This window comes from Mus pahari, chromosome 4, assembly GCF_900095145.1.
Source record: "Mus pahari chromosome 4, PAHARI_EIJ_v1.1, whole genome shotgun sequence".
In the NCBI taxonomy this organism is placed as follows: Eukaryota; Metazoa; Chordata; class Mammalia; order Rodentia; family Muridae; genus Mus; species Mus pahari.
Genome location: NC_034593.1, coordinates 107,744,369 through 107,766,748, shown reverse-complemented (window position 1 = coordinate 107,766,748; position 22,380 = coordinate 107,744,369). Strand labels below are relative to the sequence as shown.

The window sequence follows — 22,380 nt, the reverse complement described above, 5'->3', positions numbered from 1 at the left end:
CTGCCTCTGCCTCTGCCTCTGCCTCCCAAGTGCTGGGATTAAAGGCGTGCACCACCACGCCCGGCTTCAGGGAATCTCTTGAACTCACACTGTACTGTGCTGTCATCTGTATGTTTCCTGGGGCACACTGAACAATGCCAATGTTCTCGCTATCACATTGGCTTACTACTTTCAATTTAATGTGTCCTTCAGTGTTACAGACATCCTCACAGACATTGGTTTTGCTCTCTACTTTTTCTCCAAGGGAGCTGGAAGTGTGCTATCCATGAGAGGAAATCATGAGCATGTCACTCTATCTGGAAGCTGAGCCCATGATGAAAATGTTCTGGATCCCACATTAGATTTTACTTTGAATGGGAATTAGCAAAAATAAAATATGTTGTTCTCAAGGTAAGGGCAAAAATGCTATTAAAGAAACCAATGTTTGCCTTTATCCAAACTTGGATAGTTGGGAAAAGTCAGGTCTCAAGATTCTAAATGTCAAGCAATGCAAAGCAAAACAATCCAAAATATAAACAAACAAACTGATAGGTGAAGGGACTGTTACATAGAAATTTGGGAGATGTTAAGGAGAGTAGAGATGTCAAAAGCACAAGATTAGTAAGTGCAATGATAGCATGTTCATGAAAGAAGCTAAGAAACTTCAGGCCTGGGACCATAGGTATGTAATCCACTACTTGGAAGGCAGAGCAAGGAGGGTCAGAAGTTCAAGTCCTATCTGGGCTACAAAGGGAGTTCAAGCTTGGCTAGGTGATTTATAGAGACCCTGTCTCCAAAAGTAAAGTAGGGCTGGAGATATAGCTCAATGATAGGATGCTGACTTAGCATTCCGAAGGTACTGGATTCTTGCTTCGCTCCCTGTACCCAGCAAAAAATAGCAAAAGAGAAGTGGGGCTGGAGATGTGACTTAGTGATTAATCATTCTATCAGAGAACAAGAACTCAAATACTAGCACCCACATCATGTAGCTTACAAATGCCAATAACTCAATCTCCAAGGAATCTTAACCGTCCCTTCTGCCTTTTGGAGGCTCCTTACAAGCTTGAGTGTGCCCTCAAGTTCACAGGTTTTCGCTATTCTATCTCCAGCTGCAGCATGGAGGGCAATTATGACCTAAAACTGGTATGTACATGTATGAAAGTGTCACAGTGACACTCATATATTGGAACAATTAATGTGAACTAGTAATTGTTAGTAACAAAAAGTAGAGCAATAATTAGGAAAATTAGTGAATTTTGAATATATTAGAAAACAGGTAAGGAGAAAAATCACAGAGAAACAGAAAATCAGATTGATTCACACGAAAAGCAATTAAGGGAGACCACAGTCACCAATGGAAGAATTGAACAAGTAAAATCAATCAATCAATCAATCAGTGGAACAATTGTAAAGGAAAAGGTTCAATTTATATTTTGATGAAACATTCTAACATTTCATAAACATGTTAATTAAAATCAGTCAAATAAATTTAGCTGCTTAAAGGCATTGCTAACGTCTTCTGGATATACCACATCAGAGGTTGTTGGTTGTGCTTATGAATATATATTTATAGCAATACGAAAATAGGGCTGGAAAATCTGACATGCTCTTGGGTTTTTCTCTGTCAAGGAGTCTTAAAACTTCCTAAGCTAATACTGACTTCAAATAGAAGAGTGCAAAGTTCGTCTTATAACACTATAATGTAGGACTGTGATCCAAAGGGAGACCATGGAGAAGGTGGGATGCAGACTATGGGTGTGATGGGTTTTCAGATCAATGAAAGGAATGGGGGGAGGGCAGAAATAACGAAGCAAAGAACATGAAAGGTTCTTAGACAACTGAATGACTACCCCAGCCAGGATTCCCCAGCACCATGGAATGGGATGTGATAGTTGCTTAATCTTCAAACAGGGAATGAGCTGAGTCAGTAGCTACTCCTTCGGACCTGTCTTTTCAGATGCTAGTCGTGGAGTGAAGGATAAGGATGGAATGAATAGGAAATTGGATCTGTGAGAACACAGGCTCTTTGGATTTTTCTATTCTTCAGAGAAAAGTCGATGATTTTGAATGTTCTGCCATCAGTAGCATAAGCGAACAGACGCTGTAGGAGCAGATCTGTGGGGCACAAACAGGTCTGCGCTGTTTTCAATGAACGACTCTCCTGGTTGGTTTGATTGTTTTCTGTTGTCACCAGCCCTGACACTCCTCCGGACATGTGTTTGGAATTCTCCGGACTCGAGTGAATAGCTCATACAGTGAGCCTGCCTATCCTGAAGGGAAAAACGACAACTCCATAACACGGTGCAGAAGAATGCAGACAAAAAGAGAACTTGTTTGTCTGTCTTATGTGAGACAATAAGGCGGGGAGAGAGAAAGGAAAGTAAGGCAAACGTCTGACAGAGAAGGAAAAGGAGGCTGGAACGCACAAGATCAAGAAGGGAGGGGGTGCCAGAGAAGGCAGAAACAAGGTAACAAAAAGGGACAAAAGCGGCCTTAGAAAAGAACTGTCAGACAGGAACCCCTCAAAACAATGGATGGGGGGAGAGGAGGAGAGAGATGACAGAAGCGGAACAGCATGAAATCTAGTAAGAAAAAGAAACAAAAATTTCAAATAATGGATTTTCAGCCACCCCTGCTGCTCCTCCAGCGCCTGGTGTCACAGTCTCACAGAGCTGTGCATAATTTATTATGGTCACTCGCTGCCAGGCTGCTGGAAAGGGCAACAACTCTCTGAAAATACTCCCTACTGCCTGGATGGCTTAATGATCCACCCTTTGTAGCCTGGTAGGCTGAGGACTGGCAGGCAGGGCAGAGAGAGCTGGCAGGACCCTACAGATGCAAAGCTTCCCACTGTGGACAAAAGGGGGGCTTCACTCTCAGGCAACCTCCATGGGCTTTTGTGGCCCAGGTTTCCAGGTTCTAAAGAATCAACCTCTTCCTGCCTGGTGCAGCTTTCCAGGGTCCAAATCCTCCTTGACCCTCTTCTACGGGAAGGAGGGGTGGCTTCTGATGTAAAGAGTAAGATGATAGATTTAAAAAATAAAAACTGCACTTGGTCAGTCACACTCATGGCTAGAAAAAAAAAATATGCTTCGTTCTTCTCAAGCCTAGATATTTTTTTAAACGTTTGATATTATCTTTCCATAGTTGTTATTTTCATTTATTATTAGTATGTGTGTGTGGACATGCATGCATGTGTGTCCACATGTGTAGTAAGTAGAATGTGTTGCTGTGGTTGCATATATTGCAAAGAGCAGGTGGCATGTGGTAGGCAGAAGGAAACTTTCAGGACTAAATTCTTTGTTTCCTCCCTGGGAATCTGGGAGTTAACTTTTGTCAGCTGAGCCATCTCACTGGCCCAAAAGTTCTCTTGGAATTTGGATGGAGAAAATATTTTTCTCTGTTTGTTTGTTTGTTTAGTTAGTTTTTTGGTTATTGTTTGTTTTGTTTCAGACCTTTCATATTGTTACATTTTTAAACCTAATAATATCTCTGATCCTTCGATTATTTATACCTTCAAGCATACAGAAAATGAAGAAAGTTTGCACTGAGGCCAGTATGCGCTTCTTGAGAATTTGGTGGAAGTCTGGACATGAAATGCAAGCCTCTGTTTCTTATTGTTAGTTTTGAAGTGGTGGGGTTATTGTTGTTGTTGTTTTTAATAACAACCATGATGCTGGCCTTTGTAATCAATAGCAGCATGTAGAAAAGATTTTATTTTATTTTATTTTACACTATTAGGGACTAAGCTTGTGGCTACATCCATGCACCCTGTCCCGCAGCTATATTCCAAGCCCAGTTAATGAACTTCCATAATGTCCTTGAGCATAGTAGCTCTATTCTGGATAGTGAATACATGTAGAGCATGTGTACAGCAAGAAGGAGAAAATGGCTGTCTGTGAAGTCCCTGTCCGAAGGCATGAGCACCTGAGGATCAGAGCTGCACCACCACCCACCTCATCAAAAGCTGTATTGTATGGACTGTAATCCCAGCCCTGGGGAAGCAGTGACAGGAGGATCTCTGGGGATCTTTGGACAGCCAGTCTAACCTTTTCATTGAAACTGGGGTTCAAGTAAGATGTCCTGTCTCAAAGGATAAGATGGACAGCTCCCATGGGATAAAAAGCCAAGGTATAGTTGATAAGGCCAGCAATTACTTCTTTGACATTTAATCCTAATGAGGGTCAGGAGCCCAGGCAATGAGCTCAGATAATTCAGGATCTGGGCTTCAGGTGACCCTGCCAGGCTATACCTTCTCTTTGCCTCTGGAATTTCTTATGTGTAAAAGGAGATTATAGTTGAACTTAATCCCAAAGTTGCTAGGAAGAGTAAATGTAGTAGTTCTTGGGTCAAAGCTTAGCCAGCAATAAGATTTGGGTAGGTGACAGCCACTGCATCACTAGAGACACCTGTCAACCAGAACAGCTCTGCTAATTTGCCACCCACATGGGCATATCTGAAAACTCTACATGTTATGCCCCCTAGAGGCCAGGGTTTGCAGTGCCTTTTCTTTTTCTTTTAGATCAGGGTAGGACCTTGTAGGATAGAAAACTATAGTTTTACATTTTGATGTTTCTTCTCCAAAATGTCTCTGTCTCTGTCTCTGTCTCTGTCTCTCTCTCTCTCTCTCATATATATATATATATATATATATATATATATATATATATATATATATATTATACACACACACACACACATATATATATATATATGTGTGTGTGTGTGTGTGTGTCAGATACATATGCATATACATATATCCATTCTTGCTAAACAAAAAGATGTACTCTATGAAAACTAGACCCCCTTCTGTCACGTGATGAGTCTTCCGGATTAACACATTTTAGAAGGGTTCTAGTAACACTGAAGAAATCACGTGTGAAATGGTTGAGAGAGAAACATCCAGCAGAATAAAAACGAAAACAGTAAGATACTAAGTCATAGGAAAGCGAATACTTAGAAATGCTGAGCTCCCTATTTAGAACAGAACCATAGAGCCAAACAGTTCCCAAATCAGCCATCCTAGTAGATGGCCCCACACAGTGTCTTTTCACTGATAAAGGCGTGGGAATGTTTCCCTCTGGGCTGAGTCAGATATTCCTTCACTGGCTCAGTCAGTATTCCCTCATCAGTCTGACCAAATACTATTGGTAAATACCTACCACATGTCAAAATCAGTCTCTTGTAGATTCGATGGGAAGCAAGCCACTGCAGCTTCAGTCTGTTTTTAAGGCAGAGTAATCTTTTTCTATCCCAAGTTAACTGAGGCAGAATTAGGATCGCAGGGGCAGACATATCTACCATGATGCCCAGCACACACAGAAGCTAGCTGAATAAGCTTAAGCTTTCTTCAACACAGAAGCTCTGTATCAGTTTGACTTGAGAATATGTACCACAAGGGCCTTGTTTGACATAAGTCATTCTTTACAAAATGTACTTATTGATTTATGACCTGCCAGAAAGACTGCATTTCACTCTGCTCTGTATCATCTTTATGAAATACAAAATGTAATAGGTTTAATATATCTACATTTTTATTATCTTTACTTTTTTGTTTGTTTCCAGAGAGCTCTTATGTAGCCTGGAACCTTATATAGCTAAAGCAACCCTGTCTTCCAGCTCCCCTACTACTCTAAAAATAATTAGAATTCATGACCGAGTATTCCTTTTTGCTGTTAACCATCATAACTTAATGATCTTATTTTCTGGATTGTCCCCAACCTGTCTTTTTGTTGAAGATTTATTTATTTATTTTATGTATGTGAGTACCCTGTAATTGTCTTCAGGCACACCAGACAAGGGCATCAGATCACATTGCAGATGGTCGTGAGCCACCATGTGGTTGCTGGGAATTAAACTCAGGATCTTTAGAAGAGCAGTCAGGGCTCTTAACCACAGAGTCATTTCTTCAGCTCCCCCTCCCCCCAATCTGTCTTGTTATAGATCAGTTTGGTGTGACATTCTGGAACTACATGTCTTCATGGAATTATAAGCTAAGATCAATGCCCCTTCCCCCATCTCCTGTCTCTATTACCTTAGGCCAATGGTGATTTTTAATTAACTTTTATAATTTGGTAAGATCCAATGATAAGAAAGTAGAGAGAGAGCTGGCTCAACTTCTCTAATTCTCTGTGATATTAACAACTACCACTTGAGAGTAACATTTAAAGCTCTTTAAAGTGCTTTTGTTATTCCTTTCTGGGATATAACACACACACACAGGCACACACACACATATTTAAAACACACACACATATTTAAAACACACACACACACACATATATATATTTTAAAAACTCATCATACTGAAAATATACATGTAGTTCACTCCACTCCACAGTGATCCATCAATAAATATACCTATTACTAAATATAATGCTTCTTAGTACCACATGATGGCCATAAAAATCAACAATACTCAGTCTTTATACTGATACTTTAGATTTAAATGATACCACTTTTGACTAAAAGTTTATAATTTTTAAAAGAAGCATTCATTTGTATATCATTAACAAACATTAGTAACTGCAATTAGAAAGCTCATAGACTACTAGCTTTAGGCAAATTATTGCCAGTTACATAAATGCCTCTTCAAGATCTTCAAGATCTCCTGGAGTTATCTATTTGTAGGTCACACCCATCTGTGCAAATAGCAGAGAATTAAAATCAAATAAAAAGTTAAGCAACATAATATAGCACAAAGCAAATATTTCATTTTGACTCCTCATAAACAAGAGGTTCATTGATCCAAAAGCCCTTCAAACTTCTCATACCACAAGGAAAACAAAAGAGAACCAAGTAAACCCACTGAGTGTGGGCCGTCAGAATCAGACCTTAGGCACTCTTCCAATCACAGTGCACAGGCCTCCCTCACGTTCCTTGGGAAGTTGAATTCGTTCACCAAAGTTGTTACATGGGACTCCTCTGGCGCTATCTTCACCAAACACCAGCCTTAGACTACATTTAACAGGTCAACCCTCAAGAATAAAAATCCTCCTCTTTCGGGTCAGTGGCCATGCCAATTAGCCCATGATTAAACATCACAGGAAGCAGTTTGTTCAGTGTTTCTGACCCTGTCTCTCTGACTCTCTGTGTCTCTGCCTCTTTTCTGTCTGTGTTTTTCTGTCTCTTTTTCTGTCTGTTTCTGTCTGTTTCTGTCTCTGTCTCTCTGTCTCTGTTTCTCACTGTATTATGTGTGTGTGTGTGTGTGTGTGTGTGTGTTTGTATGTGTGTGTGTGTGTCTGTTTGTCTCTTTGATCCTCCATTTTTTTTTTTTTTTTTTTTTTTACTATTTTTATTTTTGAGACAAGAACTCACTATGGAGACCCAAATAAGCTTAAAGTCATGATGCCTCCTTAGTGGAGGGAGTACCCACATGTGCTGTCACACTTAGCTTGGAGTGCACCACTTGTAGGAGTTACAATTGGAAAAAAAAGAGTAGGAATGAAAAAATTGAAAGAGAAATGCTTTCATTTACTACCAGATTGTCAAAAGCAAGTGAACCCTAGGCTGCATTTCCCAGTCATTTTTACATTCAGCTCTCTAATCCCTTTGATCTCTCAATCTCCAGAGTTTCCAAGTTTCTACTCTCTGGAAAATTTAGGAAATATTGAGATTTGTCGGTTTTGGCATTAAAAGAAGTGTCTTTATATTGTCCCCTCCACAGATGCTTAACGAGGACCTTATACAAACAATGCTTTGGTCATAGCTCCCAGGACAATGTGCTGTGTGAGAAAGAGGGTCTGTTAACCCAGCTGCCTGAGGAAGGATTTATTTCCCAGGGGAGAGGCAAGCACATCTGGGGCAATGCAGTCTTCACTCTCAGTTTTGGACTCTCTTCCTAGTGACAGACATCTGCTCTCTGGCATGGGTAAGAAGAATATTCTGTGGTTAATATCTTATGGGAGAAAAAAAAAAACATTGACTGGCTGAAACAGAAACCAGGCCTTGCTTTCCCATGATTTTTCATTATTTCATACACATAAAGTTTTATGTAAATTAAGTTTGGACATAGAACAGATCCTGGGGGAAATGTCGAAGTATCCCTCTGGGTGATTTTTATCTGGAGTAATAATCATTTAAGATGCTGAACATTTTAAAACTCACAACTTGCAAAAATTTTCCTGCTTGCTCACTTTTACTATCATGAAAACTTCCCAACATAAGTCTTCCTGAGGACAAAATTAATGTTGAGAATGCGTCACAAATAGGACATGGAAATTACTTTGAGATTCATTTGTGGTGTGTGTGTGTGTGTGTGTGTGTGTGTGTGTGTGTGTGTGTGTGTGTGGTGTGGGGGGNGNGTGTGTGTGTGTGGGGTGTAGTATATACAGGTGCATGTACCTATACATACAAGCATGAATGCCAGAGCAGGTCCTTGGGTGTCTTCTTCTATTATGGGTTGAGTTCCCCTCTAAGGTGGGGTCTCTCCCTAAGCCTTGGGCTTACATTTTCTCAATCTGGCAGGAAACCATAAACCTTCAGAGCTGGGATCAGAGGCATGTCCGGGATGTGCAGCTTATTGCATGCTTGCTGGGATCCACACAATGGTCCTTGTGGTTGTAAAGCAAGCACCCTTGACTGCTAAGCCATCTCCCTAGATCTGAGTTTGTAAATTCTGTGTGGATGATATGTGAATAGAGAGATGTGTGCCTCTGTGTGGTAGGCAGCATGAAGGTGCCATTGGTAATGGACTTCATCAGCTTTGCTCTGCTCTTTGACCTGTCCAGAAAGCTTGACAGTCTTCCCTCCACCATGGTGGAACACATGGTTACAACACCATGGTGGAACTTTCCATGTAAATCCTCACTGGAAAGCTTGGGCAGCAAAGCCAAGAAGCTCTAATGAAGGCATTGAAAGCAATGCAGAGTGGAAAACCAACAAGGGCAAGGGCCACAGTATGCTATCACCTCTCGGAGGATTAAGAAGGGGAAACACAATCCTTTGCAGGGAGCCAAACGCTACCTCATCACAGATTCAAGTTGTCTAGATGTCATTTACCTGATGTAAAAGCTGATTGTCACGTGGATAACTTCAGCCAAAGGGTATGACTTCTGGACAGACGGAAGAGTGGTAGACAAAGAAGACAGTTGGGGGTGGTCTGCATATTTTACTCATTTTCTTCCCTGTTCGCATATGGAATTGGTTGCTCTGAAGTAACAAAGGGAAATACTGGACAAGGTACCCGAGAAGAGGCCAGCATGAAGGGAACCAAATGTTTGGGCCTTGGTAGTTTGAGGGAAAACAGATCAAACATCACATTCTGGCCAGGTCCATCCTGTACATAAAGGGCTGACAAGAACAACCCTTCAGGCTCCCTCGGCTCCATACACACAGCACATACTCTCGGCTCCTCTGTACCACAGCACAGAACATCACAGGTGAAGGGGAAAACTGTCAGTTCCTATGAACAATAACAAAGTACTTTTGGTAAGGAAATATAATAATTTCCATGTGATTCTGCATGCATCGCTAGGTGGTATGGCACAAGCTGTCTCTTGCTTTTCTTAATCAGGACTATAAACTAGGAAGGCAAGACATTTTACTCCAGTTTCCATCACAACCTTAGACCCTTGTGAACAACTTTTCTTTCAGTGCTTGGTGGCATGTTTGAGAAGTAGCAGCCCATGTAGTACCTGTGATGTCAGAAATCCAGAGTCAGCAAAACTTCTGGAAAAATCTGATTTCTAATATTAAGAAGTTGAGTTAGAAAAGACAGATAAGGGGTGGGTTGATGGCTCAGTCAACAAAGTGCTAACCATCCTAACACTAACCTGAATTCTGCCTTTAGAACTCATGTTTAATAATACCATCAAAAAAAAAAAGTGGGCATGGTGGCACCTTTTGTAACCCCAATATCCCAGTGCTTTGGAGATAAATGAGTCCTTGGAGACCACTGGACAGCCAGCTGGAACTATACGGAAAATTTCAGGGCAATAACAAACCTTTTCTCCTCAATGAATAAATAAGTATAAATAAATAAGCAAATAAATACATGAACATATAAAAATAAATAAATGACTATGGTACCAGAGGAATGATACCTGAGGTGTACCTATGACCTCTACACATGTACATATATCTGCAAAACACATGTGTGTGTGCACACACACATGCACACACACGTGGACGTGTATGCGCATACACATGCACTCACATGCACACAGGCAAGCACACATGTGGATGTACCCACAAGGCAAGTTATATGGACAAAACCTACAGATGAGAGCGGCCTGTCCATGTCTGCTGGTATTTCTATACACTAGAAGTAAAATCAGAAGAGAGTAACAGAGCTCTAGTTCCTGACATCGGCTATCTCTGAAAGACACTGGCCTCTGGAGCATTACAAAAGACAAGCACTAGGAAGGATTATGGGTCCAAATACTGGGTTGATAGTAGCTACAAAAGCACTGAGAAGAATATGAATAATTTTTCACGGGTCTCCTTAAGTACCATTCTGAACTTTGGTAAGAAGATTCAGCAAAATAAATGTGAAAAGTTCAATGTAATTTTAAAAGAATTTTAAAGGGTTTTTGTTTATTAGCTGTTTTTTTAAAAAAGATAAACAAACAAACAAAAACACATGATGCTTAGGGCAAAGGGAAAAACCTCCAAAGGTGAAAATTGGACTGTTTTATAGAATTAGGGGGAAGAGGTATGGGATGGGCTTTCTGAAGGAAACTGGGAAAGGGGATAACATTTGAGATGTACATAAAATATCCAATTAAAAAAAGATGACTATTGTTCAATTCGATAAAAATGTATAAAGTTTTATAGAAAATAGACTTACATGTATAACTGTATAATTTGTAGACATGTTTAAATCTGAAAGCTAAGACACAGAGTCTCCCTCATGTCCAGGAAAAAGAACTTGAAGGTTCAGGCGTGTGTGTATGTGTGTGTGTGTGTGTGTGTGTGTGTGTGTGTGTGTGTTAAAGTTATTTATTTTATTTATATATGTACACTGTAGCTGTCTTCAGACACACCAGAAGAGGGCATCAGATCCCATTACAAATGGTTGTGAGCAAACATGTGGTTGCTTGGATTTGAACTCAGGACCTCTGGAAGAAAAGTCAGTGCTCTTAACCTCTGAGCCATCTCTCCAGCCCCTCCTTGTGTTTTCATAGATAGAGGAATGGTACATAAGGAGGATTCAGAATTATGAAAGGAGTTAGAGTTAATTTGGTCTTACAGGTAAATTATCAGTTACTAGTTTTAATGTTGACACTGGAATATTTTCTCACTGGTAACTGTCTTCAGTGCATTTCCTACATTCTGGTCAGCTTGCCAATTAAGCCATCGACTTTGGTACCCATTGGCCTGCTTGAGATCTGGAATATGTGTATAGGAATATGCAACGTCCTTTGGAGACTGCCAGCCAGAGTAGAGATTTTTCTCACAGGTGCAGTGTATCTTTGATCTTTGAAACACACACAACCAGAGTAAGACCATGTTCTCGAATTGTTTGAACAGCAATATTAAGTGCATACCATTTAAAAAACTTGGAACCCTAGTCACTTACGTAAATGACCAAGGACTTTATTTTCCCATTTTCCACACAAGATAGGAAACCAATTGTGGCTTTAGTGAACGACCTTAACTTTGATGACATTAGTTTGACTTTTCTATGCATTCATTTGGAGGATGGGTTGTGCCTGTGCTCTTGGAGTGGGCTTGGATTCACAGTATTCTGACATCAGATTCCCAAGTAGCCTAGATTACAGACTTTCATCGCCATGTCCATTTAATATATTTATTTTTTTTATTGTGCTGGAGATTGGGACCAGATCATGGTACATACTAAGCAACCATCTTACACCTTAAACACTTCATCATCATCATTTATCAAATCAAATATAATATAAGAGAATAGGCAGTGCTTGATGGTATTAAAGTAATATTCATTTCAGCACAATATTTGCCCACAACCAAATGGGTTTTTCCTGTGTGCAGTTTCAGTTACAATAAACCACGATCTAAAGCTATTAAGGAAAACTCAGTGTTAACCATTTCAGAAGCATAAATAACTTTGATAATACTACATTGGTATAGCCATTCATTATTGGTCATTGTTTCTCTGTTTATACACTATACTTCATCATGGGTGAATACTTATAGAAATAAATATCATGCATGTATGTTATGGTACTGCACCCCAATTTCATCCTTCTATAGAGATTTTGAAGTGCCTGTCATACAAAACAGAGACTAAATATGAAATAATGAGTTTATGTAGAATAATGAAATGTGAAAGTTTTGTTGTTATTGTTTTGTTTTCTTTCGTTTTGCTTCTAGGGACAACCTAATGATAACTCATTTGTTTCTCTAGGGGATTTACAAAATCACTGATTAGCCTACTACTTAAAAGGTCCACACTCACAGAACATTGGAACTATACAGGTTTTCAGAGATTATGTTATTCAAATCTCACAGGTTAGAGGTAGATACCTATGTCTCAGGAGGGCAAGTACTTGATGGCTAATGGAAAGAATATGAAGAGAGAGTGACTTCAACTCCTTAGTACACCTGATGAGTATAAAGGCTCATGTGCCAAGTCTCACCAGGTGGAACACACAAGATGAATATCAAGGTCAGTTTGAGATTTTTTTTTTATATATGCACATTTCACAAGTAAGATGTCTGTATTTAACAGAGATTATAGTTTTCTCTGCTCATAAACTTCATTGTTTTTGGTCATGTATATGTATATTTAGATTTTATATGTATATATTTACATTGATTATATATTTATGCATGTCAGTGTATTTTTAACTTATGATAATTATGTAAGGGCACACTCTTAGAAAAAATCTTCACTTATTAAATATTTGTGAAAAAGCTGAGTTAAATGAGTAACAACAGGTATTCGGAAAAGAAAATGTGCTATGTCATAGACTTTTCTCTTAGATAAAGTCCCCTGTTAGACCATTGTTGCCCTCCCTTTCATGCAGCAAGCACTCAGACTGCTCTGACAGTGCAGTCGTGCACTAGGCTCTGAACACTGTAAGGGGAATCCATCTATAACAGCTCCTCCTCCCTCCACTGACCACACAATGAGCACACATTCTCCAGCCTACCAATGTGGGAACATAGGGAACTGAGGGATGCTGGAAGACACAGTGCCAACCAGAGGGAGAGAAGGGCGAATGCTGAAGGGAAATTCAAATAAGGCCAGACAGCCTGTGCCCCTCTTAAAGAGCAGTTATAGAAAACCCTCTAACAAAACTACAGTAGTATTCTTCATTCCCCTTCAAAAAGCTGAATATTCATATCATTAAGTCTAGGCAAAATTTATTCAATTGACTTTATTTTCCAATTATTGAACTTATAACAGTAAAATTCAAAAGAAAATTGGTGTGATTGGTTGATAAGAACCGGCTTCAGTTTTAGTAGCACCAAGACGTGAGATAGAAACATGCCCTTTCCTTGAGCCAACAAATCCAAGTCTTTGAAAATCTGATTGATATCTCTGCCCACAAAATTTTTAGCATTTGGCATTCCCGTTTAGCTCAAGGCTGCGTGAAAGTTTCTCTGACTGAGTAACTCTCAGGAGAGAACACACCTACACCAAACCATAGCTGGGAACGTTCAGATCAGATCTATGCAAGGAACAAAGCCCGTTCTGGAAGGAGAAACTCACCTGGGAATTTGCAACATTTTCAAATAATTGTTATATTTGTGGCAAAATATAAACACCAGAATGCACTCTTCCTTAAGAAATTAGTATAGTCCTCTTTTCCAAAGCTGATATTATGCAAGGAATTCAAATTTTAAAAATGTGGGTTTTGTGGTCTAGCCTGTGAAATAGTCAAAGAGTTGGTAAACTCAGTGGATGAGGGAAGAATGGGCCCACTCGGGACCAACTCAAGCCCTGTATGGATGCTCTTCCGGCATCCTTCGCTGTCTGCATTCTTGTGGGGGTCTTTGCATGCATACACACGCGGCAGTCAGGGATCAGTGAAGCCACTGTATTTTCAGACCCTGTCTGCTCTCTCACTGAAATGAGAGCTCACTAGCTAAGCCTGTAGGCTGTGGAGGTAGGGTGCCTCAGAGCTCCTCTCATTTCTGCCTCTCCAGCACTGGGTATTACAGATACCCGCTGCAATGCCAGCTGTTTTACGTGGGTTCTGGGGTTCGCTCAGATACTCTTCTTTTGAGTGGCAAGTGGCGTATGGACTCAGCCACCCCGAAAGCACAGCCTTCTCTTTAAACATACCACATCCCTGACACACGGTCAGAGCATCATATGACTCAGAAATAATGCTGTTTTCCCCTGACTTGATAGCACTAAATTGTGGATGTGTTTACCAGGCTTAATGGCCTTCTGGTAACCTGTTGTGAGAGGAGCCAGGGTCTGTGTGAAAGATGCCTGGCCAGCCCCTCCCCTCCTGCTGCTCATAAGAATGATTTCTTCCTGAGTTGCAAATCCATTCCCAAGGCCTATTAAATATTTACAATGTACTTAAAGAACCCCTCTCTGCATTTGAACATGAAAATAGAAACTCTTGTTCATTTAAGCATGTAAAAACTTTCCTCTCTGCGAGTAAAGGGCTCTGGGTTTAATTCATATCAATTCAGTGACTTGAGAAAAACAGTTGGTACCTCCTAAGAAAGAATCCCAAGTCATGAGTGGATACAGAAGTAAACTTTAAAGTTCTAGGAAACTGGCAGTTCTAGGCAAATACCAAAGTTTTGTATTTAATTCACAATATTTCCTCTGGGCTTAAAGGCGAAATGAGATTCAAAACACTTACCTTTTAAGCATTGAGCTTTTTCATCTCCTCTTAACACACCACACTACATCTTATTCCATAAAGATGTCGTATTTTCTATATATTAACATGTTATTTTGCATTTATTCATTAGGAATTTTGGATTTACTTTAACATAAAACTTCCATTTATTGTATCCGTAAATAAAACTACCATCAAAGTCTTTTTGCAACTCCCCAAATACAGTTAGGGAATAATGATCATATGCTAAAAACTGTAAAACGCAATTTGTGCTGTGCCCCATTTACTACAAAATCACTAGGAGCAATGCATTGTGTACACTGTATTGCCCCAGGGAAACTAGATCGGCCTCAGAAACGAATAAAGAACATTGCCTTGGATATCGCTAACTCTGCTTCAGCGCTTTTAAAAACTATTTGTTATGATATTCCTTCCTGTCAAGCACATAATATGATTTCCTCAATAAAACCCAACAGTTGCTGTAATTCCAGTTTCCCTCATTTTCCACTTTTTAAGCACTAAATATTTAAACACTGCAGACCTGCACGTCTCCAGCCAGTCATCAGATCCACACATCTCCTCGCCTAAGGTACAGTAAGAATCCATACTGGGGACCATTATGTTGTACTGATGGCCACAGCAGAACAGCCACTGCTGGGGTGCTTACCTGCCCACAAGCCAGGCCCATTCCTCTCTCCCCCATGCCGTGTGGACACGATAAATTTAACTCCAGGGCATCTGCTCCAGAAGCCTGTAAGGAAGGAAAATGAGAAAGAAGGCAGAACTTTATTCAGACATCCATGTTCTCTCCATCAAGTACAAAGACCACACCTCTTAATTCTAAACACTCTGATTTCACCACGGCTTTTTCCTCAAGTCCACTTGATCAGTAAGGGACCACTCATTGTCTTTCCTACATAGCTTCTACTTCTGTAGAAACTGCTCTTAATAATTCTGGTCCTCAAGTTAAAGTGCCGATAGCAACAATGAAACATTGAGAGCTTAAAAGTCACAACTTGTTACCCTGTATGTATGATATTTAATCTACATAGTTCACATGATCTTGATTTTTATTTAAAATTTAATTTATATGCATGTGTGTGTATATATATATTTATTTGTACGGATGTGGGCAGTGTACACGTTTAGAAGTCAGAGGACAGCACACAGGAGTTCTTTATCTCCTTCCACTCTGGTGGGCACTGAAGATCAAATTCAAGTACCTTGACCCCTGGTCCATCTCCTAGCTCATGACTCACAGAATCCTTGTGTTATCACAATTCCCATTCCAGAGTCAAGAGATATGAAACAATTGATGTTAAATGACAGGTCTGGCTGTTACATGAGATAATAGAGATTTGATTCGATCTGTTAGGGACCACACTTTGTCTTTCCTATGCAGCTTCTACTTCTGTAGTAACAACTCATAATAATTCTGGATAACTGATGATGGAAAGAGGCATGCAAAGAAAAATGTCAGATTTGTAAAGTGAATGAATAGAATGCAAAAAAATTTGAACTAACAGCCAATTTCGTCAAACTTTAAAACAGCTTAGTGTAAGAGACACAAGCTATTGGTTATCAGACTTCAGTCACTATGAATCCTTATCATTTAAATCACTCGTTCCTCCCCTAACACATAAGTAGATGTTTTCAAAATGAAGAGAACAGCTCAGAATTCTTGGGGAATCTTCAAATTCTTGGAATGTCTATTTGGGAAAAAAAAAATCTGTAGACACTTTTTAGGGGCTGGGGAGATGTCCCAGTGGGTGGGAATATTGGCTGTGCAAGCATGGGAACCTGAGTTATGATAATGTAGTATTATATTCAGCATGTCTGGAAAGGCTTTGTGTTCTTGCATGCTCATATTGGGAGAGGGACAGAGAGAGTAGATTCAAGGAGGAACTTTCTGGCTAACTTCTCTTCTGCCCTCTGCATGCAAAACTGGCAAGGGTATTATTCACCTGCACACCCCCCCCCCACACACACACAATCTTTTAAATTTAATATAGTAACTCCAGAGATAAAGGATAAATACATCAAACTTGCCAAGTTTTATACTATATTACCCACTTCTAGAATTTAACAACAATTTATAAAGAGAGAAGAGTAGGTTTCAATAATAATGTCACATATGTATGACCTCATAGGACAGCTTTTATTTTCAAAAGAAATCTATTTACTAAGCATAGCAGACTATTCTTTCAGCCAAAAGCTGCTTTCCCAATGTTTCTATATTCTTCCTAATTGTTTTTCTCTATTTCAAAAATTTCAAGTATGGTCTTAACAAATTCAACTCTAGTTATTTCTCAGTGGAATTTCTCACCCATCTCCATTCATTAGTACACCTGCCTTTTCTTCTGTGCATCTGTGAAGGTCTATTCAATCATTTCCCATGTTTCCAAACATGGACACATTATGCTGCTCTGCTTGCATCATCCAGTCTGGAAATGCTTCATGTTACTTAACAATGACTAAGAATCATGCTGTTCCCCTTCGGCAGGCTTTGCAGTGAGTATAGACACCACCCAGCATACTGGCTGCTAAAGGATCAGAGAGGCTTTGGATGAGTCAGTTAACCTTCCTAGTCTGCGGCTGGGTAGACATAAACTGCAAGTGATAGGACTGATGGCTAATTCATGCTGTGTGAGGACCGTGAACTTTGTCTAGATTACGTATTGCAATTATATATGACAGTATGCTTGTGCTTCTTCCTAGTAACATAAGTATATTTTAGACTTATTTATTTAGCAATTGATAGAAATCTGGTGTCACTTTGGATTAGCAGATCTTTGGGAAGCACTTGTACACATATTTATATTATGCATATGTCACTTCAAACTGACAATTAACCAGCATGGTAGATAATGATAGCTAAAGCTAATTGGGTATGTTCCATATGCAAGGATATTTCACTAAGCCTTTTGTTTGATCTTACTTCAGCTTTAAAACAACTCCAAAAGCTAAGATATACCATCATGCCCATTGGCAGTTCATAAGCCAAACATAAAAGATTCAAATTACCCATCTCACCGGACCTTAAATGTAGAGCTTGTGGCTTACTCAGTGATTTAAATCAATGGGTAGATTGTTATTAAATCATTTGTTCCTTAAGTAAAATCCAAATACCACATCTTTTCTTTCATTTGCTGTTTTTACCATTGCTTTGTAAAATTGTGTGTATGTGTATGTGATTTGTAAGTAGAGGCAAAGGTTATGAGGGTGGAAGACTAACAGGATCAGGAAAGTAAGGGAGAGGGGAGTGAGAGATGTGTCTGGAATTCCCCTATCAGTCTAGTACTATGGAAGCTGAATATGCATCAATCAAAAGCCATTTGGGACACCCCCTGGTGATAGTGAATGTCACCAACGAGGAAGTCATTGAGAACATGTCTTGTGCATCAAAGACTTTGTAGTGACAATGTCAGAGCTTGAACTTCTCTCCATAGTCTGGTGTTTTCCTGTCCATTGATTCTGTTCCCATTCATATCTCAGCGTGTGCAAACACAGCTTGCCAGTCGTGGATGTGAGGTTATCTGGCAGACACTTGGCGACACATGGAGAAAGAAGATACTTGCTCCCCAGCTGGGACTGCCACACTGGATTAAGAAAACATAACCTTTCAGCATCCTTGTGGCTTCTAAACTGCTGTCCAAAACAAAATGCTTCAACACCTATGGAATAGAGTCATATCTAGAGATAGTTATTTAAATCTCTCAAATAGTACACACGCACATGTACTGATCATCAAAATGACCTGTGGTGGGTCTTGGAATGAGTATCCAGGCCTTAAAAAATGGGATAAGACTGCTCTGGTGACACCCAGGGCCTGGGAGACATTTACACGGCTTCTGAATATGCATGTCACAGGGCTCACATGAACTTCAGGGGTGGCTAACTTCTATTTCCAAGTAGCCACAACCACTCAAAAAAAAAAAAAAAAAAAAAGCCTTAGTTGCTGAATTAGCATGAAATGCTAAATCAACTAAACTGGGCTAACATTCTGGCTCTTACTAGTAACAAGGATTTTAGCTGCTTAGTCCGGAATGCATCTACCTCACCCAAAAGAGTTGTGAAAAAGGAAACGAAAAGGTGGAAGCAGGCACAGGGATGTTCTTTGCCCAAGGAGTAGCTAAACTCCAGATTAGAAATGTGTTGGAACTGTTTTCCCCGAAGATTTAAGGCCTGTTCCACAGGAAGAAATGAATGCCTGGTGCAGCAAACCTAGCCCTAAAAAACCATGGTTCCGGAAGCCACAGCTTCAGCAATGTTCCTACTAGAATTATTCAGTCAAATATATGTAATATAAAACTGCCCCCATAAATCTGGATATCTCTACCTATAGATTAATGTAGCTCTCAGATCTCATCAGAAAAGTGTGTGTGTGTGTGTGTGTGTCTGTGTGTGTGTGTGTGTGTGTGTACACGCAAGTGCTACGGACACTGGCTAACTCAGAAACTTATTACTTGGCACAGTGGAGAGTATATGTGTCAGTGGTGTGCTCAGTCACAAATGGGATGTCTGTAGCACAGACTAGTGGGTTTCAGGTTCAGTAGTAGACCCTGTCTTAAAAGATGGAGAACAACTAAGAAGGACTTTCTGTGTCCACCTATGGCCTTCTCATGCACATACATATACATGTACAAAACCACTTAAATATGTGCGCGCACGTGCGCACAAACACACACACACACACACACACACACACACACACACACACAGGATTTAGAACTTTAAAAAGCTATTGAAATTATTGGCCAATGAAGTTATTGTAGATAAATTTGGCTGAGAGAATATGAGTACGTGGCCTGTATACTTTCTCACATTTGATGGCCTTACTCACCCTTCAGATTACACACTCTCCCAGCCCCAGTCTATACTACCATCAGCATAGTTACTATGTTAGCTCTCACAGTCTCCCTCTATATGAGACCTAGGGCTGGCCACTGCTTACACAGCTTACACAAGCAAGAACCCAAAGGGACCATATTCCATGTCTTATCAAGGAGCTCTGGTCTTCCGTACCAGTTCTGGGTTTGGGTGAAGAATCACACTGCAGGTCATAGGGTATGTGATTGCCCAGAGTGGTAAGGGATACAGACAATAGTGCTGTAGGAATCTACCAAGAGAGGCTGCTGGCAAGAAGGATCAGCCTATCCCTTACTCCTCTCATGCTTCCGTGTTACAATGATCTTGTGTCACTCTCTGTGAGGGTGATCCCTATACCTGAGCAGTCTGCTCTGTTTCCCTGGGAAGCCTCCGCAGGCTCTCTAGTGTACCATCCTACCTACATTCCTTTTCCCTCCTACCTTGGCTCATCTTTTTCTCACTTTTTTCTTTTCAGGGATCGTGTCCTTCAATAAGGCCTTTTCTCATTAAATATGACTCAATCTCTATTTTCTGAACTAATAAGCATTAAGAAAGAAATGGATTCCAGTTCTGTTAAAAATAATTCAAGATCGTCTTAAGATCTAATGTTGGCAATCTGCAGTAATGGCTCAATTTGCTAAGTATCTGATTGCATACTTAAGCTGTGAGCACATCTGTGAGCACATCTGTGAGCACATCTGTGAGCACATCCGTGAGCACATCCGTGAGCACATCTGTGAGCACATCTGTGAGCACATCTGTGAGCACATCTGTGAGCACATCTGTGAGCACATCTGTGAGCACATCTGTGAGCACATCATCTGTGAGCACATCATCTGTGAGCACATCATCTGTGAGCACATCTGTGAGCACATCTGTGAGCACATCTGTGAGCACATCATCTGTGGAGCTCAGATGATTCCTATGCACCTCTGTTTGACTGCCCAGGTAATTCACACATAGTTCAGGCTTGTAATTTATAAATAAACATTCTTTTGTACTAAACGGGGATAACCAATCAATGTCTCAGAAAAGTAAGAGGCTCTATGAGCTAAGATACATGATCACATACTACCAAGTTTACCAAAAGTTTCACTGTGCTATGAAAACCCTCGTGAAACTGCTTGTTTTCCATAATGTTTAAAAAACATGCCAACTGAAGCAAGATAGACAAGACTAAGGTATTAGACGGCATTTCAAGTGTAAGTTCACTAAGGTTAGAATTAAAAATTGTTGGTTTAGTTTTTGTCTTATTTACAAGAGAAAACAGATCATACAGCAAATGAGGATGATAAATTAAGCAGTCTGAACACACAGTGTCCTTGAGATGGTTGCATTTAGTTCAACTTAATACATTATTTAAATGTACCTAGTGTTTTGACCCAACTGTTCTGGGAGCATGGAGAAATATGTCTGTGTCCAGGCTCATTTTTAAAGCTATTTGTGTGCTCTGTAAATAGTAACATAGCATATTAGGATCCCTTGAAATAAGGAGAACCAATGTCATCCTTACATCGGTTAGTTTTTCCCAATGCTGTGAACAAATACCTGAAAAGAAGTAACTTAAGGAAACAAGTCTTTCTTTCTTAAGGCTTGTGGGTTAGGTGATAGAGCCACCTTAGTATAGAAGGCTTAGGGGGAGGCTGAGCTCCCTGGTAGCCGGAAGCTGCTTGTTCAGTGCTCCATGGAACCGTGAGAGGGTGGTATTGGTGCTGGTACTCAGTTGGCTTTCTCCCCTATCCCTATTATTTGCTCTTGGGTGTCACCAACACCCAGGGTGGATCCTCAGATAATTATGTTTCCAAAGGTCCTCATGGACATGTATACAACTGTGCCTGACACAGGCTCCCTGGCATTCCCTAACCCATCTATGGATATGGTTATCCTCCTCCTTGTACAAAGTTAATCCCAGAACGTCCCATTCTTTACTACTGATCTTCTACAACTTTAGCTCTTTCCATGGGGTATATATGTCTTTTGTGTCAGCTGAGGCAGTAAGTAGAGGCTCTTGATAAATTTCCTCAATTACAATTTAAAAATTCCAACCCAGTGAAAGAAGAGACTTCTTTTGAGATTGGGTTACCTCACTCAGGATGATATCCTCCAGATACATCCATTTGCCCAAGAATTTCATAAATTCACTGTTTTTAATAGCTGAGTAGTACTCCATTGTGTAAATGTACCACATTTTCTGTATCCATTCCTCTGTTGAGGGACATCTGGGTTCTTTCCCGTTTCTGGCTATTATAAATAAGGCTGCTATGAACATAGTGGAGCATGTGACCTGATTACCAGTTAGAAGATCTTCTGGGTATATGCCCAGGAGAGGTATTGCTGGGACCTCCGTTAGTACTATGTCCAATTTTCTGAGGAACCACCAGACTGATTTCCAGAGTGGTTGTACAAGCTTGCAATCCCACCAGCAATGGAGGTGTGTTTTTCTTTCTCCACATCCTTGCCAGCATCTGCTGTCACCTGAATTTTTGATCTTAGTCATTCTGACTGGTGTGAAGTGGAATCTCAGGGTTGTTTTGACTTGCATTTCCCTGATGATTAAGGATGTTGAACATTTTTTCAAGTGCTTCTCAGCCCTTCAGTATTCCTCAGTTGAAAATTTTTTGTTTAGCTCTGTGCCCCATTTTTTTTTTTTAATGGGGTTATTTGAATTTCTGGAGTCCAGCTTCTTGAGTTCTTTGTATATATTGGATATTAGTCCCTTATCAGATTTAGGATTGGTAAAAGTCCTTTCCCAATCTGTTGGTAGTCTTTTTGTCTTATTGACAGTATCTTTTGCCTTACA

General features: G+C 40.1%; 1 protein-coding gene across 1 annotated transcript in view; it reads right to left on the bottom strand.

Annotated features, from left to right (window-relative positions):
- The window catches only part of Dpyd (dihydropyrimidine dehydrogenase), an 844,579-nt gene that overhangs the window by 254,984 nt on the left and 567,215 nt on the right, over nucleotides 1-22,380 (bottom strand). The window contains exon 16 of the mRNA XM_029537560.1: nucleotides 15,379-15,462. Coding sequence (XP_029393420.1) covers nucleotides 15,379-15,462 — 84 coding nt within the window. The remainder of the gene's footprint in view (nucleotides 1-15,378; nucleotides 15,463-22,380) is intronic.